This window comes from Conger conger, chromosome 3, assembly GCF_963514075.1.
Source record: "Conger conger chromosome 3, fConCon1.1, whole genome shotgun sequence".
NCBI classification, from domain to species: Eukaryota; Metazoa; Chordata; class Actinopteri; order Anguilliformes; family Congridae; genus Conger; species Conger conger.
In genome coordinates this window covers 58,574,972-58,600,556 of record NC_083762.1, presented here as the reverse complement: position 1 = coordinate 58,600,556, position 25,585 = coordinate 58,574,972, and the positions used below count along the sequence as shown (strand labels likewise).

Below are 25,585 nucleotides of genomic sequence, written 5' to 3'. Positions count from 1 at the left end.
TGCCACACGGTAAACTACAGATTTCAGCCACGGAGCAACAACGCAAAGGTCCCTGCTTCAGCCATGTACAGCTAACACCTCAAAACAAAAAAAGGCAAATCCTAAAACAGGGGCACTTTTTGGACGAAGGCAGTCTGCGTCAGGTGACCATCTTCATTTTTCAACTGTGCAACAGTTTTGTTTTGTTTTTTAGCTGCTGTGACTCACGTCCAAATTTCAGACGCACAGCTTGCTCCAGCTCCAACCGGCTGGCAGATTGCACCAATTCAAACGCACTCAAATTCTGCCAAGAACACAGCCGTTATTGTCCCCTGGATGTGGTCGATAAACATATTTCAACAGCGTTAAACTGTCACGGCCGTAACAGATCAGTGCCAAAGCGGCAATACAAATAAATTAGCGCAGATTGTAAAATCGTTACATTTCCACAGTAAACGTCAATGTTTCTGAACAACTGATTCTGCATTCATGAAAAAGAATGGTTTACCATAATTCAACATGTAATATACCATGTAACCTATGAATTAGGCTATATCTTTTCAGACAAATAAGCAGAGAGCATTTTAAATGAAGATTAGAAAAGCCCTAAAAGTTTTATGTCTCAGCTCTAAAATCTACAGAGAAAATTGAAATTAGGGTTCCAACTGAAACCGATATACTCGGACGTATCAAGGGATGACATCACTTGTACTTGTGTTTGATCTGCACTTCGTTGTGCGTCGCTCTGGATAAGAGCATCTGCTAAATGCCATGTAATGTAATGTATCTTCTGTTTGGACTTCCTTGCTCTGGCTGCTCAGTTTAGCCAACTGTCCTTTCTGAATGGTGATTCAGGCAACAGCAATCTACTCCTTCCAGAAATTATGCGTTCAGAAGGACAGCACTAGCCTGGCTGCGATTCTCTGGTTCTGGAAGGTAGGTTTTTGGATTCAAATACTCTTCTGTGCTCGATCTTGGACCAGGAGGCTGGAGTTCCAATACACCAGACAAGCGCAGCAAAGCGTAGAAAAGTATTTGAATCCAAAACAATAACGTATTTGACCCAGGTCTTTTCTCAGGCCCAACCAACTGAGGTGCAGCTTGTGTATTTACAGGCAATCTGTTCTACCCTCTGCCTCTAAATCCCTACCCGAATTTCCACTTATCAACAAAAAAGGTTAACAGAATTCCCGAATGGCTGCGATACTCAGGAACGTTTGGGAAATACAAGCTCTGGCAAATTTACCAACCACACAACTGCACTAAAAATACAAATGGTACCTGAAATCCTCCACCTTAACAACAGAGGCTGGGCTTTACTTTCAGAAAAAGCACTTTTCCCTGGTGGTGGGGGTTAGGGGTGCTTATTACGTGTTCTGTCTGTTCCTAGGCAGAAACATGCAAGCTCAGGCATTCACCTTCTTAGAGAAGCCTATCACTGGGCAAGGAGCGGTACAGGCTTGGGTTACATTTCAATACACCTGAAAATCCTCCATTACGGAAAAGACCGGAGCGCTTGCTAAGCCGTTAATATAAACATAATAATATAAACACGTCAGCTCAACGTATATTTACACCAAAAGAAAAAAATGAATGGAGTCAACAGGAACTGCTGCTTGTGTGGGGAGGTGGGGATTACGAACCATGGGAAGTTTTTCTCCTTCAGTGTTTTTGAATAACAACAGCAAGCAGTAGTAGCGCAAATCAAGGAAGAAGCAGTAAGCGTAAACAGGGCCGTTCCCAAGGGTGCGAAACAGCCACAGACGCTTTTCACCGCGAAGAGAGTCAGCGGTTTCAGGCACCACGCGCAAACTCCCACAATCCCTTTAGTGAGTGCAGCGATCATGCCTCTTCAGCTCTGTGCGGCCCATTAAGCTCCTGACACACGGGGCCGGGGCCCGGCCCTCTCCCACCGCTCCACACGGCTGCTTATGGGTCCGGGTGGAGGAAGGCGTGCGACACCTGGCCTTGACCGTGACCGTTTACCGAAATAACGGTCACCTCGGAAACGGCATAAATAGTGCGTTCTCCGGAGCGAAACGCAAAGGCATAAATAACGCGTTTGGCAGAGCTAAACGGAGGCTCTTGGAATGCACTGCTGTTATGTCTAGCCTGAGACGCCACCGTTATGAGCGATGACATCTACATGAACTCCCCCCCCCAACCGTAAGAGTACCGTCCCAGAAAAATGAACTGACATAAACATGTGGATCCGGGAGGAGGGGGGGTGAACTTTGGCAGGCTCTTCCATGCGGGATTCCTTACAATGGCTGGAAGGACGGCTCGTCTGACAGTGGAGAATACGGTTTAAAGTGAACGGAATAAAAGGGAGCGCTTTGTATTCTTTAATTTTTTTTAAAAGATCACACAGATTTGATGAGAGATACTGGATGTCTTTGGTTATTTAAAAAAAAAATGGTACCATGCTCTTTTGGGAGGAAATTTGAGGTTGGGGATTAGGTTCCAAACTCCTGCTGCTGCACACTGCTACACTAAGCTAAGCTAGGCAAAGCTACATTACGCTAAGCCTTACGCAGAGAGGGAGGAAAACCGTATGTCGAGAAGTCAGTTGGGATTAAAACTGTCAGAACGTCCTTGCAGGAGACGGTCACGACCTCAAACCTGGGTGTCAGTTTGTGCCACGCGTGACCATGTTGCGTCCTAGATGCAACACAAAACACCACTGAGACCGCCCAGAATTTCAGTAAGGACTGGCCCGGGGGGGGGGTGAAAGACTGCAATGCGTCCTTGGTTAATTACTGCCTATGCGCTTGACTGAAGCTGTGGGTTTTGTACAAAGTCTCTTCAAAGATGAGCTTTGTTAAGGAATCTTCCAGAATTCTGACCCATCTGCTGATTGGAGCAGTCTGGCCCTCAGGGGGCTGCAAACCCCTCTGCTCACTGGATCCTCTTTCATCTACCCCAGCTCCTCTACAGACCACCGCCAGACTAATAATGTGGGCTACAGAGCATCTACTTATCCCAGCCCACCCTTACACTCCACGTGTGCAGCAGCTGTGGGTACACACGCGTGTGCGTGTGCATGTGCATGTGCGTGTGTGTGTGCTTACGCATTTGTGTGTGTGCATGTGTGTTTTATGTGTCTGTGTGTGTGCGGAAACTCTGTGGGTCTGGCTGTTCAGACGCAGGGTAGCCATCTGCACCTTCCATAATAACACTGCATGAAAGTGTTCTGAAAGAAATCTGGTTCAGTTATAAAATTGCCAGGCTGTTTCCCTCAACACCTCAAGAAATGGTCACCACATGGCTTCTCTTGATTCTTAGCTACGTTTCAAAGGAAACGATATAGAGAGAAAACCACCCTGTAGCTTTCACACTTGAAGAGCCACAAAACCTTTTAATAATATGAAAAACAGAAAATGCTTTGTGCTTGGTGCTCTGCATAACACTACAAAACCTTGACTCCACCTCTGTGGACTGTGTGGTGGGCATACATGTCCTCACCCTTAGTTAACCAGAGAGACCAAGGAAAAGACGGGCATTTTCACCAGTTGTTTTAAAACCTTGAAAGTGAAAGGTGACTGCTGGCCAGGGGAGCCCTTCTTCTTTCTGCACTGGGAAGGCGGTTTTGAGAAACCGGTTTGAAATGCACGGCGCGGGCAGGGGTGAGGAAAATCGCTGACGTCTTCACTAACGTGCTAATGTGGGGGGGGGGGGGGGCCCTGAATCGGACTGTGTTTTCGGGCTGCAGTGGTGTGGGCTGAGGAATGCTGGGAGTGCGAGACGAGGAGAGGAGGGGGGCTCCCACTCTCACGGATACGGCAAGCATGCGCAGAAATTGTGCGGCTACACCCCAGTATGCAGATAAACTGCCCGGCAACAACATGCATGGAAACCGTGCAGCTACACCGGCAACAGCATGCTCGGAAACAAAAAGAAGCGTCCATCCAGGCTTGACTCCAGTCAGAATGACTCTCCTGCTGAAAAAAACAGCTCAAGCTAGGTTTTTAAACAGTTGGTAGCTGGTTGACCAGTCAGACCAGCTCTATACACAACATGGTTTGTTCAGCTCAAGCTACTGTATGTTTTGAAACAGCTGGTAGCTGGTATTTCAAGCTGGTCATCGCTGGATTTTACACCAGGTTCTACAGGTATTAGCTATTAGATACTGTGCACAGAGAGTGAGCGTATCACAGCGATACACACCAGGTTGGTACTCCGGCATGTAACTGCGGTTACCAGGTTTAAAGCAAGTTCACTGGGTAATAATCAGACCTGGGTCAAATACATAATTGTTTTGGATTCAAATGCTTTTCTGTGCTCCACTGCTGCAATCGACCCAACCAAGAAGACCAGAAGGGGATTGCACATTCTGAGAGTATTTTACAGGCCCCAATACACCAGACAAGCTCAGTAAGGCATAGAAAAGCATATCAATCCAAAACAATTACAGATATGACCCAGGTCTGGCACAAAATGGTTCAGGAAGAGGGGAAATGACACGGAGTTCATCAAATCCTGTTTTCCTTTTCAGACCAGCGTGCAGATGTCTGCAGCACAGGGGCCTCTGGGACATGGAGTTGGCAAGCTGGGGCCAGGATTCACCTGCACCAGCACCCCCTTCCTGAAAGGTGACAGTACCTGGGGCAGGGACTGCCTCCTAAAACAGAGCGGGAGAGGGCGAGTTTACAGTCCTGGTCCTGGTAGACCAGGGTGAAATACATAATTGTTTTGGATTCAAAAACTTTTCTATGCTTTACTGAGCTTTCGTCTGGTGTATTGGAACGTATCAAAGACTCTCAGGAAGAGCAAACACTGCCTTCTGGTCCACCTGGTTGGCTCAAGGCAAGATCAATCAAGCACAGAAAAGAATTTGAATTCAAAACAATTAGATATTTCACCCAGGTCAGGTCCCATATCTGACCCTGGAGGCCTGCAAACCCCAAAAACACCAAGTGCTGTGGTTAAGGTGAGTGGTCGCTTCCTTAATCAAACCGGATGACCTGGTCCTTACCCCCCTGTAGATTAGCCAGTGTATTTGAAAAGGGCCGCGGGCCATGCAGATAGAAAAGGGGTCTACTGCACTGTCTCAAAACCACCTGACCATCAATCCTCCAGAACTGGAGATGATAAACAGCCTTAGAGAGAAAATGCAGATCAGCATAAACATGCATGAACTAACGTTACTCATCTCCGCTTGCTCTTCCCCCCCAACCTGGCCGCACTAGCCAAGGTGTGTACAGGACAGCATGGCCCTTAAGCGGACAAGACTGTTCTTACCCGTTATTCAGAGGGCAGACTGTAACCTAGTGGCTAAGGTACATGACTGGGGCCCAGAAGGCTGGTGGTTCAAGCCCCGGCATAGCCACGATAAGATCCATGCAGCTGTTGGGCCTGTGAGCCCACATTGCTCCAGGGGGATTAGCCTGCTTAGTCTAATCAACTGCAAGTCGCTTTAGATACATTTATGTAATAATAAATTATGCATTATTTAGCTGAAGCGGGACAATCCCCATGGAGCAATCTAGGGCTAAGGGCCTTGCTCAGGAGCCCAACAGCTGCACCCATCTTATTGTGGCTACACTGGAGCTTGGGCCACCTACCTTCCAGGTCCCAGGCAAATACCTTCGCCACTCGGCTACAGGTCCCCCACATGTATTGTAATGTTAATGTTTATGTAATGTTATTCTGGTGTAATTGACACAGCCCTAATAAACAGTTGTGAAGGCTTATATACTCTGTCAGCACCACCCCCTTACGCTGCCTAGTGGTTGTATAATGGTTTCCTCAGGCTCAGAGTTATTAATACCCATAGCTGATAAGGGGGGGAGGGCACTGTGCTCATTTTTAAAAAAGGCAGTGGATTCTCTTCGATTTGTGACCATGGTGATGAGTAAGTCTGCCCCACAAGGCCCTCTCTGTCGGAGAGCTTTTTACCAGCCTGCCACCCTCCCCCTCCCTCCCCAAAACTCCACGTGCCTCTATCCATCACCACGGTGACGGGAGACTCACTACCCCTCCCGCTCGTAGGACCCTGCCTCTGTGCCGCTAACACGCCAATGCAGAGTTTACATAACAGGCTGTTCACATGTGCGCACTCACACACCGATCTCTGCAGTAAACATGTAAACAAAATGGCAGGTCACTGAATACCTGAGAGAACGGTCGCCTTTTTTCCCCCCTCTTAAAATGGTTACCAGAGGCACCCAGCCGTTTGCACAGGATTGAAATATACTCAGTTTCATTAGTCAGAGGTGTTTTCCCTACGACAAATATACCCCCTGTCTTGCGATGGTCATCTTGGATTTGATTTCTGCTTTATGTTTTTTGTGGAAAGCTGTTGGCACTCGATTTTCTATTTTTGCCGAATGCAAAAACTGAGCAGCCCACCGCTGTCTGTGCATGTAAGTTGTGACAGACTTTGAGATCGCTGGTGTGATGTAATATGGTCTTGGAGGAGGAGCGGGGATGGATATTTCTTTTTAAATGCAATAAAGCTCTCCAGTGTTATGCAACCGTGTCACACGGAGCTTAACGACACGCACTGCGGCAGCGTGACTTCCTCTTCGGAGGACCGCGGCGAGCGACCGAATGTGCTCAGGTTTCGGTCCTGTTTCGGTCACTGCCGCTGGACTCCAGATCCGGGTCAAATACGGATTTGCTTCAGATTCAAATACTTTACTATGCTTTACTGAGCTGGTCTGGTGTATTGGAACCTATGAAATACTTCCAAAAAGTGTAAACCCCATCTTCTTTTTCAAAAAGTACACTATTTCGTAGGTTCCAATACACCAGACAAGCATAGCGTAGTCTTTAAATCCAAACCAATGACATATTTGAGCCAGCTCTGCTGGACTTCACTTGCAACGAATTTCGGCCATTTCTGTGAATGCTCACATATACATGCACGCTTATCTTCCATCCTCCAAATGACAGGCCAAATGCAGGCGGACTTGTGGAAACTGCACTGACAGGGGTACTTGCTGTATCACCCACAGCCTGCCCACTGTTCCGGCGACACATGAGACATCACTTTCTATATAGGCCTGAGATGGGGACAGGGGTATTAATAGCCAAGAGAGGACACACGGCATATCAGTTATTCTGAGACCTTTTCAGAATTTTGAATACACAGAAAGTGACAAGTCAGCCTTAGATGCACACAGCTGCACAACCGTCAGATAACTGGAGAACCATTTACAAAGAAATAAACAAAAAATAATAATCACACGCACATCTTAACAAACAGAGACAACAATGTACACGGACAAAAACATCTCATGAATGCGCTCAATTCCTACATACAGGGCTCATTCAGATCCCACGGAGTCTGGGAGAACAAGAATCCATTTTATGCGTAGCGAGCGAGAGCCAAAACAACGGCATTCAAAACCGCCGTCGGAGAGCCCCGCGACGGCGGTCCCGGCAACGCAACAATCGGACAGCTGTGCTTTTTCTGCCGCACACAAGCCCCCTTCAGCCCATTTAAGTCACCTTCTGAATGGTTCGGTTTGTTTGATTTAGTACACACAGATATTCAGTAACACTGCGAACAAATAAGCCAACAAGGCTTTTTTTTATTAAACAAACAAAGCGAGCTTGTAACGGGCGTGACGTAATGATCGATTCAGAACAAATGAAGTTCTCTACACTCAGAAATAAAGTGACAGTGGAGTACATTTTTGTTGTTCAAGGAACAAATTTCCCGAAGGTACCCTGAAAGTACAGTAATGTACTCTTTGGTAACAAATACGTATGTTTTTCAAGCAAAAAAGGTTGAAATTAATTATATATTGCTGGCCAGGGGTACAATTTTATGCACCCATAAGGTACAGCTCCAGCATCAAGCATTTGTACTTTGTACCCTTTTAGGCACTTTTCCGAGAGTGTACTGTGGAAATTGAATTGGCTATCGCAGTCGAGGAAAAGACAGCATGTCGTTTTACGTTAACGACGTTAGCTGTGTGTTTACGAGGCCCAGACAGCGGGAGGAACGACACAAGCCGTTTTCTGTCAGCGCACTGGTGACGGGCATTTCCGGCTGTTCCAATGAGTCGGATCATTTGGCTCAGAGCAGCAAGAACCAGCTCTTTCGACTCCCGAACGGCTCTTGGCAGGAAGAGGAAATAGTAGGATATAGCAAGAATAATATTCAATAAGTGTGCTAAAGGCTAATCGAATACCATCAAACGGCTCAAAATTCATTAAATAATATGTGTATGTGTATAATTCTTCAACATTATAGAGATTAATGTTGCAATTTAGTTTGTATGCAATTAAATCATTTGCCGCTCAGTTCAAAAACGTTTTAGAAGTTCAACACGTCATGCATCTCTCAGAATGAAATTGTACGTAGTGATTGACCGATTCATTAATTTATTCATCAGTTAGGAAATTCTATTTGCAATATACAGTCGATAGATGAGAAAACATAAGATTCAATGCAGTTATTCAGTCTATTCAAGAATACATACCACATCATAACAATCAGCAATGCAATTCCTTGCGCTCACACTGCCTACACACAGGAGAGCATTACAAAGATCTCACCATTCTTACGAGATACATTATATTCTATCTTAATGCTATAACTTATAAGGCCACCGTCAAACGTCACAGGATCAGTCTTCAGAAATCTGAGTCGACTCCCAGCATTTGGCTCAAAGAGCAGACTCATTTGCGAATGACCCACCACTAGACTGCACAGAACCGTACAGTAAACACCAACAAATTGCCAAGCTTAGCTTTTCATCTGTAAACCAACTCGCCCCAAATAACTGCCCCCATGCAGCACTTAGAGAAGAGGCCTTATCCTTCAAATCCCAACTAAAAAACACCAAAAGCATCGCTCATGCAGCAAAAGAGCTCAACTTCCCCAAACAGGACACAGGACAGATTGGAAACGACATTTCCCCTGGTCAGCTGAGTGCACCCAAGCAAGCATGTAATCCCATATTTGATACCTCATTGAAATAATTATTCTTTCCCTTTATGAATGAGCTGTCAATTTCACAGAATGCATTCCATTAACAGAACGTGAACCATGAATAAAAACACACCTTGGCAAGTGTGATCTACATTCTACCATTACAGGTATGCCACTTTTTGTTTACCAAGACATTTAAAGCAGTGTCCTCTACAAGCATGAAAATGAATTGAGAGCAAACAGATAGGCCTGCAATCCTTTTTCTACTTTGAAATAACACACAAAATGACTACTCTCAGCCAAAACTTAAACAGATGCTAAGATTAAAGAAAATCCTATTCTTTCCTTTAGCCACCGACAACTCCAAACCAAAGCCTTCAATTCAGAGAGAAAGAGTGCGAGCAAACATAATTACCCCCCATCCCCCGTGTAAATACCCCTGAAATGAAAAACGGCACTCCATTAAGATCCATACCTTCACCGGTTGTCATAGCACGAGTGTCCTTCCACACGCACTAATCGGGAGAGAGAGCAGAGAAAACATCTCTCTCAGCGCACTAACCCCCCCCAAACTCACTCCTCCTCCCCCCTCCGCTAGTCTTGTGACCGCACGGACGACAAACTTCCACCCTGTTCCAAAATAAGAGCTCGCTGCGCGCTCCCTCCCCGAGCGCTTCACCGATCGGCAGGTAACCCGTACCAGAGTCTGCCTCCGTGTGCGCCTTGCATTCCTGCCCGGGGGAGGGCTGGTTTCGGGAGCCTGGGAGCGAAGAGGGGGCCCCACAATACTGCCGTGCGTCACGGCGACCTTTTGAGTTAAACAGAAAGAGAAAAAGGCCACTCTTCACAGGATTTCCTGGCGACTGCCATTGCCTTGGTTTATTAAATACACGTAGAACGCCAGTAACTCTCCTCGAGGGGAATTTGAGCCACTTTATTCTTGCCGACTGCAACGCTCCGACCGGCAAGTTACAGGATGTTCGCTAAGAACATATGAAATATGTTCATATTATGAGAAAAGCAGCACACTAATAGTCGAGCTGAATGCACTTTTATTCACCCCATCCTGCATTTGACGGTGTGTGGGAGGACTGAACAGGAGAGGTTTCTGCTTTGCTCATTCGATCGCGTCAGACTGACACTGTAATAGTGAATTAACCCTGGTCCTGACTCGCTCTGAAATGAAATTTTAAAAAGCAGACGATTGCCTATTTGTTGTTAAAAAATAGGCCACACCTACTACAAACGAGAACACCTTCATGGTGAGATCACGCATTTAAAACTGCCTATACAGCAAGTCTATACAAAACTACATCCACCAATTCAAGAAACTACATTCAAGATGAGAAGTTACTGGATAGAGAGCAGACTAATAGATTTAATTCCGACACATAGCACCACCTTAATGAGACTTCATTCCGACACGGAGCAGCACCCTAATGAGACTTCATTCTGACACAGAGCAGCACCCTAATGAGACTTCATTCCGACACAGAGCACCACCCTAATGAGACTTCATTCCGACAGAGCACCACCCTAATGAGACTTCATTCCGACACAGAGCACCACCCTAATGAGACTTCATTCTGACGCAGAGCAGCACCCTAATGAGACTTCATTCCGACACAGAGCACCACCCCAATGCCACTTCATTCCGACAGAGCACCACCCTAATGCCACTTCATTCCGACACAGAGCACCACCCTAATGCCACTTCATTCCGACACAGAGCACCACCCTAATGAGACTTCATTCCGACACAGAGCACCACCCTAATGCCACTTCATTCGGACACAGAGCACCACTCAAATGAGAATTAATTCCGACACAGAGCAGTTCCAGGACTAGCGTGAGGTGGGGTGCTTATCTGGCCTACATTAACTGTGGGAAAGGAGTGTGCCACATCCAAATCCCATGAGTTCTAGGACTGCCAACCGGCCAGAACTTTGGGAAAGAGTTGGCATTTCAAAAGAATCAATCCGGGTGAAATTACAATGCAGAAACAAAGCCACTTTCAAAAAGCGGATGTAACATAAGCAAAAAGCACTCAAGCTAAGATTGGCAGAGTTACAACCTAATCAGTGCTGCCATCCCACTGCAAGCCACAATTAATGCACACTTCAAACAACACATTCCTTGGTGGGATATGCCACTTTTTAAGCGTCAATGCTTGTGCATCCAGCAAGGGTTAACAACCAATCTTATTTCACCAGTGTTCGAATGCCTGAAAATGGCCAAACGTGCACGAATCAGGAGTCTTCCAGAGCCCCGACTGAGCAGACGGCAGTGACGGGGTTAAACATGTCCGCTATTTTATTTCATCCTTTGAAATGCGATGTTAAAGAGCGGTACTTAGATAGGAGGGTCAGATCTGAGGTCCGATGATTTAGACTGGCTTACAGTACATAATGGGAGCGCCGAGTTTGGCTTCTTATCTTTCCCCCCCGAGAAGCGGGGCTTGAAAGTAAAGCCGTCAGATCGCGGTCATTAGCCCCTCCGTATCCCAGGGTCCTCTGCTTCGGCGGGGGGAAACCGATACGGCCGGACACAAAGAGAAACGGCTCGGATATCAATCACAGTTCAGCGGCTCTGTTCCTCTCCCTCTCTCTGCCCCCAGGAAAACAACGGGCTTACTGGGATGAAACTAGGCTGTGGGGGGGAGGGCTCACCATTTCCACAGAGGGAGCACCAAGACGGCAAAAACTAGTATCCTGGCAACCAGAAGCGAACCCACTCGGTTTGAAACAAACTCATTAGGATGTTTTGGTGGGGTTTCTTTCTTCGGCCATTCGGAGGGACTGGAGTCACCGCAAAACACACGCAGCCCCCACCCCCCACAGCGCCCCTAAGGACATGGGTTTAATCATTCTGTTACATTAACTAACTTCCCTTCCCAAACAATTTGTACAAACAAATAAAAACCAATAAAAAAACCGCACGCTAATAACAGATTTTTCTTTTTCTTTTCTTTTTTTTACACGACACTTTCTTGCATTCTTGAGACATTAACAAAGATGACTGAAGCTTTTCCACATTCTGCTCCAGACATGCAACTGTTCTTATGCCCGTTTAACTCTCAGCAATGAGAGTCTTCAGGTGAAAACTTCTCATTTTGCCACAAATGGGTAAAAACCACAGTACCACCCTTTGGTGGGAAAAAAGTTATCTTTCATTATTCTTTTATTCTACCTGCAAACACGAAGACTGAACCACAGCGAAGCTTAGGGCTTCAGTAATGCACACATGCCGCGCACACACACACATGCGCACACACACACACACACTCACACACATATGCACGCACGCACGCATGCACGCACACCAAACGGTGGGGGTTGAAGGCCCTCCTGCTGAGGGCAGTAATTTCTCTCAGCCCGTGTTGTGAGAGATTTACAGCCACACTGGTGACACACGTCACATCTACGCGCTGGTGGCTGAGGGAATGTGACATCAAGAGGGCACGCCCGCTTCCTGCGGAGCAGCTACTCTGTCACCTTTGGCTTCGTCTGCCTCAAACACAACAGCCAAAAATCAGCTGGGGGGAAGGGGAGGAACGGAGCAGGGTAGAGAAACAAAGGGAGAGGAGAGTGAGAAAGGGAAGGGAACGGAGAAGAGGAAATGGCTCCCTCTCTTTCTTTCTCCTCCCTTGGACTCCATGTATTTACGAGGGACGTTAATCAACATTTTCAGTTTCCACATCAATGTAAATGCGGCAGAGTTAGCTAAAGAGCTCATTTTCATCTGCAGTCCCTAACCTGCATGTCTTTGGACAGTGGGAGGAAGCCGGAGTACCCGGAAGAAACCCAGGCAGACACGGGGAGAACATGCTAATTTCACACAGAGAGGCCCGGGCGAGGCTCAAACCCAGGAGCTTCTTGTTGTGAGGCAACAGCGCTACCCACTGCGCCACCGTGCTGTCCATCTGGAGGGGACCTGTGCTGATACTCAGCCTCACACACAAAGCTTCTGGCGGCTTCTCGCGCACCAGGCAAAGCTCCCTGGAACCAGACCGATCACAGACCCGGCATCGGCAAACTATATTTAACCGCGCCCTGAATTTAAACGGGGAGAACATCTGAAAAAGAGCAGACACGAAAGAGACATCTCTTCTCTGCGTGAATTCTGAGAAGGCCTATTTAGAGTATCGTCTGCATTTCGGATAAATTAAGTAAATCCGATTCATGGGGACAGAGGGGGCTCTAAATTTGGCAACAGCTGGCATTTTTAATCTGCCTCCCATGGACAGATAACCCATAAAGCTTATCAAACACATGAGAGCAGGAATGGGTTCTGTGGCTACTCGGGGGACCAATGGGGAGGACATAGGTAGGCTACCGTGTGTTCTTTCTAGAACATTCCTCTACAAGACTGCTTATCAGGTCATCAGTCCACAGAGGACACAAGGCATAGGGGCTACCAGCAACACCTGCTGACAATGGTGCTGACCAATGGGAACAGAGCAGGGCGGGGGGAGTCAGGGGCGGTGGAACAGTAGGGGAGGGGAGTTCACCACTCACCTGAAGCTGAGGAGAGAATCATGTTCCCGGATCTTTGGACTTCATCAAATTTGCTGAAAATTACATTCAACCTGGATGGGGGGGGGAGAGACAGAGTCAAAGGTGAAAGTCCAGCGGGAAACGCATGTCCGCATTCCCGGATCAGAGACACACCCCACCCTTCTGAAAAACACATGCCTAACAGAGCGGACACAAAAAAATGGCCAGCCTGCATCAGCATGGTAGGAAATGGGGGAGGTCTGTATATACCTCTGTGCGCTTGGCTGACTTGACTTAAAATGTTTTTCCAAAAGCTAAATTTGACCAATTTGTTTTGGGTTTACTTGACTTAACCCCTATTTGTTTTGGGTTAACTTAATTTAACCCAAAACAAAAACTTGATTTGACCCAAAACAAATGGGTCCAAACAATGTCCATTTCATTCAAATCTGTAGAGCCAAGAACACTTTTAAACGGCAATATGTGACCGAGCAACTGAAAGTGCCTCTGAACTAGTGTGCTGCATCTGCAATGGGCCACATGCCTTCAGGAAACCCAACATTAGGAAAGTTTTATGGGTTTCTTGCACTGGACCCATAGGGCAAATGAAGGACTTGATAGAAGTCACGTGAGACTAAACTGATAAATTAGCGCACACACACGAGCTAATCCAATCATCCCAACTAGCACAGGGGGGTAATTTAATAACAAGGCACAGGATGGTTATCCCCCCTCGTGGTGGGAGGAGAAACAGGATAGTACATATTACCCATGGTTCTTTGCTACCAGACACACACAGTGTCAATCTGAGGCAGGAAAACTGCCGTGAAATTCCCATTTCTATGGAAGTAGGATCCTAGCGGGAAACTTTAAAATAAAGCACTGAGATCCAAATTTGACACGGTAGGCTGGTATCATGGGAGTATCAGGTAACGGTGTGGTCAGTACTTCCCTGCAGTCAGTACTGCAACAAAAAAACATGCCTCTACCGTGGTGTCCTGAATTTATCGTTTTCATTTGAATGTGGGTGTGCTTACGTAACATCATGGTAGTTACTGCGCCCCCTCAGAACATTCTCCCAAATTACTCCACTCAAAAGACAAAGGTGTCCCATTTCCATTAGAGCACAAAAACACTGTACAACTTCAGTGCATTTGAGTCTGTTTTTCTTCAAGCCGCAGTGGAGGAAAGAAAGTTCTGAGTAAGCACACTTTGTCGCTGCAACGTCTGCTGGATGTAGTCAAATGAATCGAAAGAAAGTCGTATTTACACCATTTGCGCACTGGCCCTACATTACCACGACGTCGCTGTTTGTGTATGGGGCATTTAGAGTGGCTGCTCCTTGGCTTTATCGGATGGGCCACCCAGTGAGGTCGCAGAGATGTAGGGCCAGTGAGCAAACGCTGTAAATACAACGTTGTCCCGATGAATTTGATTGCATCATGCAGACATTGTGGCTATGTAAGTGTGTTTACTTGGTTAAATGGGAAATAGACTCCTGTCCCAGGGCCCTGAGGCAGGCTGGTGGGTAAGATGGGGTAAGAGGTGGGGTTTGTAGGGTGCAGTCGAAGTCATACCGTGATTGTGGCAATCCCTTTTTACTGAGATCCATCCGCACCCTCTCTCCCACGTGCCTGTACGTCTCCACCAGGCAGTTCATGGCCCCGTCCCGAACCTGCACAACATGGAACAGAGAACACCTCAGAGACGCAATCTCATCCAAAACCGTTCTCATTACGTTTTATTTCACATACGCTTTTATCCCAAGCGTACATGTACAAAACGGTTAATGGTAATAATAATAATTTGTTATTTAGCTGCCGCTTTTATCCAAAATGACCAAGTTGATTAGACTAAATAGGGGATAATCGCCCCTGGAGCAATGCAGGGTTAGGGGTCCTGCTCAAGGGCCAAACAGCTACACAGATTTTATTGAGGCTCCACTTGAACCACCAACCTTCCGGGTCCCAGTCGCCACTTGGCTACAGGTTGCCCTGTTAAGGAAAGAGAGGGCAACAAGGGCCATATCGGTTTCTGGTTTTCATGCCAACCTGTGTAGTTGTTTGGCCCTTCCTCGACCTGTCAGCCGCCTTCGATACAGTCAACCATGAGATTCTGCTCTCATCGCTGTCTGGGATGGGTGTCACAGGTTCTGCACTCGCTTGGTTTTCCTCCTACCTCTCTGGTCGCTCCTACCAGGTGACTTGGAGGGGCGCAGTCTCCGACCCTCAACCCCTACGAACTGGAGTCCCGCAGGGCTCAGTTCTTGGGCCTCTCCTCTTCTCGCTATACACCATGTCTCTTGGTTCTGTTATCTCTTCCCACGGCTTTTCTTATCACTCCTACGCTGATGACACCCAACTCTTTATTTCCTTCCCCCCCGACACCCAAATCACCACACAGATCTCTGCCTGCTTGGCTGATATCTCTGCGTGGATGACTTCCCATCACCTGAAGCTCAACCTTGCCAAAACTGAGCTTCTCTACATCCCTGCTAAGTCCTCTCCGTCAATCGACCTCTCATTGACTGTTGAGGACTTTGTAGCTTCCTCCTCCCGTACGGCAAAGAATCTTGGGGTGACTCTTGATAACTGCCTCACCCTGGCTCCACAAGTATCCTCCACTGCCAGAACCTGCAGGTTCTTTCTGTATAATATACGCCGTATCCGTCATCTCCTGACTGAGAAAGCCACCCAGCTCCTAGTCCAGGCGCTCGTCATTTCCCGCCTGGATTACTGCAACTCCCTCCTAGCCGGTCTCCCAGCATGTGCCATCAAGCCCCTCCAGCTGGTCCAGAATGCTGCAGCCCGCCTGATCACCAATCAGCCCAGGTCGGCTCATGTCACCCCGCTTCTCATTGGCCTCCACTGGCTTCCCATTGCCGCACGCATCCGTTTCAAGGCCCTAGTGTTGGCATTTCAGGCCGCTAAGGGGACTGCCCCACCTTACATACAATCCCTGATCACTCCCTACTCCCCAGCTAGACCACTCCGGTCTGCCAGCCCTGGTCGCCTTACGGTTCCCTCTCTACGTGCACCTGGCGGTCGAGCTGCACGTTCACGCCTGTTTTCCGTTCTGGTTCCTCAGTGGTGGAATGACCTGCCTACCACTGTCAGAACAGCAGAATCCCTCCCCCTATTTCGACGCAGACTCAAAACCCACCTTTTCAAACTCTACCTTAGACCTCCCTCCTGATTTCCCCTGCCCCTCCTTTCTGATATCCCTATCCTTGTCCCCCAAAAAAAATAAAATAAAATAAAAAACAAAAAACAAAAAACAAAAAACAAAAAACAAAAAACAAAAAATAAAAAACTTCTGATGACAACTATGTTTATTTTGTATGTATATGTATATTGTATGTGTATTTTGCTAGTTTCTGGATGTGATGCTCTGACTTATGGTAGAACCTATGCACTTGTAAGTCGCTTTGGATTAAAAGCGTCTGCCAAATGACTAAAATGTAAAATGTAAATGTAAACCTCTGGCCTTAATTACGTCATTAGCCCCATTAACGGGATCTGACAGAAAACCGGCGGATGTCTATACGCTTCCGAATCAATAGTGGGGTTCGCAAATAAATGGTTTATGTTTGCAAAAAATTGGACGTGCTCAACCCCATGTGGGGTGCCAAAAAATTTTTTTTCATTAAATAAATACAAATCAGTGCTTAAAACCATGCTTGCAGACCTAACCAGGCTTGTAACTAGGCTCGACAGACCCGTAACGGCATGTGAGCGGAGAACTGATCTATGGGCAGAGCTTCCTGTTCCAAACAGGAAGTGCCGTTCCTGTGCTGACAGATAGGAGCGAGGCGTGGACCTTGGATGTGCACTGCTGCACAGGAAGTTCTTAGAAACCGCCTGTCGAAAAACACGCCACGTTCGTTCGGATGTTTTCTGTTGGGTCTGAGGCAAAGGAACTACATGAAACCCCTTTAAGGTTTAGGCCAATAGTCCTGATTAAATTTTAGAAGCAATAACCCAGGGCTCAAAAGGAACACAAATGTGCATTAGTGGCTCAGGAACTGGGCCTGAACAAAGCAGGTTCAATTCTCAAGCAGACATGGGTCAAATACTTTTCTGTGCTCCATTGCCTTACTTTGCGCAGTAGACCAAGGTTGGCAGAGTATTTAATAGGTTCCAATACACCAGACCAGCTCAGTAAAGCATTTGAAAAGTATTTGAATCCAAAAAAATTACGTATTTGACTCAGGTCGAATCTCAAGTAACCAAGACACTCGACCAGTGCTTCTCTAGAAAAATATACATTTTTCAATAGAATATCAGCTATGTGGGCAAATAATAGGGTCCACAAAGAAAATAAACAGAATAATAATATACTGTGTGTGTTTTACCATTATTATTTCAGTCTCTTTCCAAGCAATGTTCAACCAAATGTCCAACCATTTTATAGTGAGTATATGTATTACATACATGTGAAACTGCCTCAGCATATATCTGCATTTTCCCAACTTCCGTTCTGGCTATCATGATGGTTCAGATGGTCAAGGCTGAATACTGCAAATAATGTTATCAATACAATGCACTTTTGCCAGCAGATGGCAGGGCTTTTCAAAAAATGTCCCTTTTCACCACCAGAGGGCTCTCTGAGATTCTGTGATGCACTTGAGCTGCCTTGGAATTAAGATTTAAAGCAATAAAAACATACAGTACCTGACTTGTGGGATCTCCTAAGAGGTTACATATATGGGGCACAATTTTGCTGAGGGTTAAGCCTTGGGCTCCGTATCTAGAAGGCAAGAGAGAAGGACGTTTCATCAACCATCTATAAACATTGGTGTCCATAGCAACAGCTGCAGTCGGGGCAGGCGGAAATTGTGCATCTTAATTATTGAGCCATTTGAAACTTCATTTAATTAGACAAATTCATCATTTTACATTATTGTATCATCCAGTACTGAAGGGACACAGGCTGAGACCAGAAGATAACATTCTTTTCATTCAAATCATTTAGAAACTAGACAACACCCAGGGTCAGACTGACTGAACTTACGCGTTTAGCGTGGCGATAAGGCAAAGGCACACTCCCTCCCTGGTCCTGTTGTTCTTGTGTTTGAATCCCCCGAGCATTCGGTCCCATACGTACTGCAAGGAAATTCATCGAGGTTCATGCTCGTTTACCCGCAGTTCGTCACAGCTACATGCTACACGCTAAGACACGTGACTAGTCTGCCTAGTCAGCTTCACCCCAGTGTGAACAACACATGATTATCCACACCACCTTTTCTTTCATTTGTTACAGGGCATAGGATGGAGTAGTACAGTATAACAGGGCACAGAGGTGGAGTAGAACAGTATAAAAGGGCAGAGAGGTGGAGTAGAACAGTATAAAAGGGCAGAGGGGTGGAGTAGACCAGTATAAAAGGGCAGAGGGGTGGAGTAGTACAGTATGACAGGGCACGGGGTTGAGTAGAACAGCATAGTTGTATTATGTGAATTTGCATAGAAGTGTTGTTTGTATTTGATCCTGCATGGACAATGTCCTCAACATCTCAAGTGTTTGGGAAAATGTGATTTCATTAGCGAGGTCTGAGGCAGGACAAACTGCCCAATTTGTGCTCCTGAGCTTGCCAGGGGCAGGTCGACAGAAAGGGGCATTTACCTGTGGGCTGGCAGCTTGATCCATGATCTTTAACAGCAGAGCTTGGTCCTGCTCACGGACCTGGTCCTTGGCGTCCCCTAAGCGGTCCATCAAGCTGGGAAGGACTAGAGACACAAGCAAATCAAGGGAGGGACAATTAGCACAGTAAAGCTGCAATCTGGGGTCTGCCGACCACCTTTACAAACTCAGGAAAGGTGTGAACGATGCGATACCTGACCTCTGGTACAATAAATGTATCAAAAGTAACCTTTAGAAATTCATTTTCATTCCAAATAAGTAATTTCGCAAAGACCTGTTAAAGGTAAACTTAAACTGTAATTCTGTGAAGCTCGGAAAAGGTGATGTCACGCTTACCTGTCCCAATTTGAGTTCTAAAGCGGTCCTGCAACCTTGTCACTAAGGCAGACAGAATGTCCATTCCCAGCAAAGCCACCTAAAAAATAAAACAAAGTAATACAGATTAATATTGTATTATTATATATAAATCCAACACGTTCCATTTCATTTGTTGCAAGAAAGTTTGATATTCAGCTCAATTTCTCCTTTAAAAGCTTTTAGATACAGTATTCAGACACACGCTGCAAAGGATTATGGGTAATTCCCCATGTTATTCATTTAATCATTATTTTGTGGGAATGGGGTAGTAGTACCTGCATAAAACCAGTTGAATACTGAATGATACATGCTAACGGTCAGGAAATGAAGCCAATCTGATCATATTTTCACACACCCCAAACGAAAACACAAAGGCTCATCTGAAGTATCAGGAACGATAAAAAGAACAGTAACCTTCCTTGTCTTGGGGTGACGCGGGTTGCTCAATGAGCGTGTAGCGAGAACAACCCTGCTAACACCGTACCAACACATTTCGCATCACCTGAGCTTAACGGTTCGGGCTATGGTGCAATTTTTGGAACCCTCATTTCAGTAACGAAGAAAGAAACCCACGCCTTAAAATATCAAAAGTATGTTGCCCTCTAGCGGCCGTACGGTGTACTCCCGGGTAAATATACGCGCATTATTCAGCACTTTACCAGGAATACAATATACCAAATATCTGAAACATAAAAACGGCAACATTTACCATTTCTGTAATTAATCTTTTGGATTTTTATATAAATTCTACTGCATGTACTGTATGAATCGCTTAAAATGCCTGCAGCACTGGTTGAATCTCTAATCCTGCTTCTTTTGTTCACTGACAGCAGGAATTACAGTAATTAGAGGTATGGCACCTAAAACAAAGGCTGCAGAGTACAGAATTGCATCAGCAGCACTTAATGTGAAAAATCCTACAGGAGACCCCATCGCACACTACAATTTAAATAAGCCTCTCTTTTCAGGGTATCAATAAATCAACATTTTATTCAATATTAAATGTTCTCCAAGTCGTCTTCAAAAACATTTGCTTATGTGAGCAATGTATCCACATGCATACTGGAAATACATCTGATAAGCCCTGTGTAGCCACGATCAGATCTGCACAGCTGCCAAGCCTTTGAGCAAGGCCCATAACCCCGCATTGCTCCAAGGGGGATTGTCCCCTGCTCAGTCCAATCAATTGTAAGATGCGTTGGATAAAAGCGTCAGCTGAACAAATGATTTATTTAAATCATTAATATATGACTCGCCTGCATTCATAGTGCAGGAGTTAAGAACGTCATAGTAATGAGGGGGAGGGGACACATTTTAACCCCACCAATGAGCAGTGCCCCCCTGGCAGAAGCCCTCACCGCACACCAGCTGGAGGGGCGGACCCCAGGATTTACTCATCGTTCAGCTACGCTCAGGGTCAGAGTGAGAGCCAGTGTGGGAACATAGCCAGAGGTGCTAGGAAGCAGCCACGGCCGTTTTAATGAGGGCAATGAGCTCTGTAATGGGCCCAACAGGCCGGGACCTCAGTTTAGCATCATGCTAAAAACAGGGTTTCCTACAGGAGCACCAGAACAGGGCTCCAGGCCTTCTGTTTCAGCCAAAGTACCCACTTCCTGTGCTGTGCTTGTCTGTAGCCTGAAGCTATCTTCACTGGACAGAAAAAGGGCTAACTGAACCCTGCAAGCCCCTATACTATTGCATTAATCCTGTATTCATTCTGAAATTATTGTATACTTTAAGGATACCCCCAATACATCACTTTTCATGAGTCAGGGGAACAGCTGCAGTCAGTCTCTGAAGGGGCGAGGCTTTCGAGCAGGTCTGGGCAGAGGCACGGCCCTGTTCGTGGGGAGGGGCTCAAACGCCCTGTCATTATTGTGGAATTCTCCTCAAGTTGCCCTCTGAAGCTCCTGTAGTTAACTGGCTTAGGTAGCCGAGGTGACTCACACAGCACCGACCCTAGAACAGTCGCAGATTTACCGCATGTCATAAGCAGTCCGGCGCCAGAGTGGTTCTGGCTGGTCCTGGATCAGCGCCTGGGGACAGCATCAACAGAGAGTGCGATGGAGCCGTACAGACGGGGATGGGGGGGTGGGGGGGAGGGGGGACTGCTTCCTGGAACTCCCAGGTGCCTCGCCAGGACTTATCGGTACATCGGACCACAGAGACACAACCAACTAGAGAGGAGCTGTGCATTTGTGCCGCACAGAATTTCCTTTTGGGACTACAGCCCTGTACTGTGGGCCACAACCTCATCACTGTAGGTCAGAAATGCACCACAGTCACCCTTACTGGGCACACAAACACCTGTGGGCAGAACGAGGGGTAGCACACATGTCCACAAAATAAGTCAAATTAAGTGGCCATGTGTGCTACCCCATGGCCACAAAATACACAGAAACAATGTATTTATTCAGGCATGCTATGGCTGGTTAAAATACTCAAGTCATGTTTGTACAGCATGGGCATCCCACATGTTTGGGGGAGGACTGCTGCATGCAAGCGTCCCTGATTGCCTTACGAATTACAGTCTAGGGCTAGAGACGGCTGTTCTCATTCCAGCCTCCAGGGTGCAGGGCTGCAACAGTGTTTCCTCAGCAGTACATGGGAATGGATAATAAATAGGGTACAATTGGGCAGCAAATTGGGAAAATGTGAAAATATTAATGTATTTTAAATATGTATAAATATAAATGTATTTATATTTATATTATATAAATACATATATATATATATGTATTTTTTTTTAAAAGAAGAAAAAGAAAAGGGTACTTTGTAATCAGTCAGATGTCCTTTTTTGCAGAAAAAGAATGCAGGCCTACAAGAATGAACTTCATAGCTTGCCCACATTAATGCATTTGGCACATAATAAAGTAGTGTATTGGTTGAATAGCCTGTGTCAGTAATGACCACATCTGTAGACTTAATAAAATGTAATCCCGGAGCTATAGTTTATGAAATCTGTGATACTAGTGCTTGCAATTAGGTTTTACTGCGTATTCCGAAAACCCAGCTAATGGCAAACGGAGCCAGTTTAGCCTACATGACCCCTGCAGTATGAAACGTTGCCAAGCCTGCCTGTGTGAGGCTTGTGTTGTCTTGTATTTCACGCTCATTTTCGGAAATAGAATATCTCTAAATATCTTTTATTAAGAGGTGATTAGGCTGTGTGAAACAAGGATTTTATTATATTTGTTACTTCCTCCTAAATTCTCATTGTGGGCCTGGAGGTTCAGTGAAAACAGAAACCAGAACGCATTCCGGGAACTAGAGGTTCCAGATAGTTCTGGGGTAGAAGGCTTCCTAAACTGGTTTTGTGCAAGAGAAAAAGGGCTAAAGCGCTTCCCAAACTGTGGGTCGGGAACACATGTGGCGTCTTCTGATTTTTTGGACAGAAAAAAAACAAAAAACTTTATAATATGAGCATGTCAGCTACTACATACTGAACATCCCAATGACTAGACTATAACAAAGTGTAATGCATAAAGGCCGTGGTATATATAATCACGGCAAATAAAGTCACGGGTAAAGGGTGTTGTTAGGCACAAGGTGTATGCGGAGTTGGAGTCACGTATATTTCTGGAGATTAATTTGGGGTCGGATCAGAAAAAAAGTTTAGGAACGCCTGCCATAAGCCCTGCTGAGTGCAAAGCATCATGGGATGTTTAAGAGCATCATCTCCAGCTGCTCATGGGACCGTCGCCTCTGGCCTCAAACCATCACCAGCAGCAGAAACTGAAGGCGCTCCACATTTAGCCCACAAAGAGCCATTCCCTCAGAGATGCACCATGAGCACAGGTCACCACAGAGATATTTACAGCTTCACAACCATCCACCAACAAGCACGGGGTCCACAACAGTGCTCCTTTCCTTTCCTTAAGATACGCTGTGTAGTGGGATAGTCTTTCTGTCACCTTACATAAAAACCAGAAAAAACACGCAATAATAGTTAGGATAGCCACACCAACCCAAACTGGACACTCCTCAAGACATGAAACCACTATGCTGCTGTGCAATAGTCCCCTTGAAGTGGCCGTGACTGGAAAATGACAATTTATTTCCATTCAATTAAACCTGATAAAGCCACGGGGAACGCAGAGCACACTAATGTAATCAATATCCTTCAGAATAATCTACAGATCGTGACTGAGCATATTAGACTTCTCTCACTCAGACTCTGTGTTCTCATTCTCTCTAATGTATAAGGAAAAACCCCTGCTGGATGGAGACAAAGACCCAGGCCACAGAATACCTTCCCAATTCTTCACCCAAAACCAGAATTTGTTTAAAGTGTGATAGGTTCATCTGTTCAAACGGTCCATAGCATCACAAGTGCACAAGGTCTCAATGGCATTCTGGTGCCATCAATGCTTCTGCATAGCATTCGAGGAGAGCTGCAAAGCATGCTGGGATGCACCTCTGGTGCCATCGTTTTCCCTCTCCCAGCAAGGCAAGGCAAGGCGATGGCACTTGGAAACTTGACACCTTAGTTATGGGCAGGGCCTTGGCAAGGGCACAACATCTGTGATTGGGCAAGAGTCCTGTGGTGAGGGCCTGTCCTGGCTAGCCTAGCCTGGCCTAGCCTGCAGGCCCGTGGCTTTGCAAAGCAGGACTAGCAGAAGCAGTGCTAAGTGCCCCCCAGAGACAGTTGTCGCAATGCCTGAAAAACCAGGGCAAGAATGTGTTCGACGCAACAACGGGGGAACGGGGGGGGGGATGTGCCATACCTAGGAACAAAGCAAAGTGGGAGGGGGATTCCTTTAGAGTAACAAAGAAATGGGGGGGACATACCTTCAAAATAACTATCCAACGGGTGCCTGTAAATGCATTTTAGGAGAAACTGGAATAACAGGAGGGTGAGTGGACAACAATAGCGATTCCCCCCCCCGCCCCCCATCCTGCAAATTCCACGTCCTTCCTTCTCATACAAGGGACCCTTTACGGCCACTTTCTCCCTCAGGCCGGAGCAACCCTACACTGGCTGCTGAACTAAGCAGGCCGGCCCGGGACATTCCTCTGTGGGTTTTCGGAAGTGGGGTGGGCGGGTAGTCCGATTGCACACCTGTCTCCTCTGTGGTCTCCTGCTCTTTCTCAAATGTACCCTCCTCAAATATAGCCACACCTTTTATGAGCAGAGCCACACCTTTTACAGGCAGAGCCACAACCACAACAGCCAGGGGCACACAACCACAACAGCCAGGGGCACACCCCCCCTGCCCCGCCAATTTCACAACTGTCTGCACCTACACCGAGGCTGCTGCAGGAGAAAGGGTGTGACAGTGGCTTAGAGCGCTGGACTCACTGGGCCGCAAGTTAGATATTGATTTCAGATTTTCTGTAAAATCAGATCTTGAGTAGATTTGTGCACATTGAATAAGTCTTTTGGGGTTATTGAGAACAAACTGCTGAGGACTATGTTATTGACAGATGGGCTATTTTACTCTGATCTGCATGTCACCTGGATCTCTTTCTTAAGTGGAGCACACATTCCTTCCTACAGAGGAATGGCTTCCACCAGTCACCCAGTCAGTACAGCTGTGGACGTCAGACCTCGGTCAAATATGTAATTGTTTTGGATTCAAATACTTTTCTGTGCTTGATTGATCTCGCTTGTGCAATTGAGCCAAGGCAAGGCAGGCATTGTGCTTTCTGAGAATATTTCATAGGTTCCAATACACCAGACCAGCTCAGTAAAGCACATATTTGACCCACGTCTTGTACATGTGCATGAGTGCAACGGCACGTTTACACAGTAACCCAACACACGATGGTCTCTGTGACGCAACAGCAAAACTGCACTCTGCACATACTCGGTAGGGCTCCTCCTCAGACCGTTACTGCGTGAACCATGAGAGTCCAGCACGCTCGCATTAGTTGTGCATTAGCGGATGATTTTATGGCAACGTGTCACGGAAATCCTCCTCCTCCGCCTCTCCCACCCCCCTCCCCTCTGCAGGGACGCCATGCGGCAGAAACAATCCCCTCGCTCTCCCCATCTCTAGGCACTGTCTGCGAAAGCGAGGTTACATCATGAGAACACCATTTCAGCCAACAAGGCGAGCAGTGCTAGCCACACTGTTGAATTAGTCATCACCATACACAGCTGTGACCGCTGCCACGCATCACAACTGCGGCGGGTCAGTCTACGCGGCAGTCCCATCATCATCGTCATCATCATCGCCACAATGTTCGCGGAAAGCTGTGGGGCAGCCTGTAGCAGCTATGG

General features: G+C 46.5%; 1 protein-coding gene and 1 non-coding gene across 2 annotated transcripts in view; one reads left to right on the top strand and one right to left on the bottom strand.

Moving 5' to 3' along the window:
* clasp1a (cytoplasmic linker associated protein 1a) overlaps positions 1-25,585 on the bottom strand; it is a 92,020-nt gene that overhangs the window by 51,593 nt on the left and 14,842 nt on the right. Inside the window, exons 3-8 of the mRNA XM_061236182.1 lie at positions 19,339-19,417; positions 18,985-19,088; positions 18,376-18,467; positions 18,036-18,111; positions 14,940-15,037; positions 13,384-13,454 (exon numbers count right to left, since the gene is read on the bottom strand). Of these exons, the coding sequence (XP_061092166.1) occupies positions 13,384-13,454; positions 14,940-15,037; positions 18,036-18,111; positions 18,376-18,467; positions 18,985-19,088; positions 19,339-19,417 (520 nt within the window). The remainder of the gene's footprint in view (positions 1-13,383; positions 13,455-14,939; positions 15,038-18,035; positions 18,112-18,375; positions 18,468-18,984; positions 19,089-19,338; positions 19,418-25,585) is intronic.
* Positions 19,772-19,902, top strand: LOC133125359 (U4atac minor spliceosomal RNA). The gene has a single exon (XR_009708436.1). It is a non-coding gene; the product is annotated as a U4atac minor spliceosomal RNA (small nuclear RNA).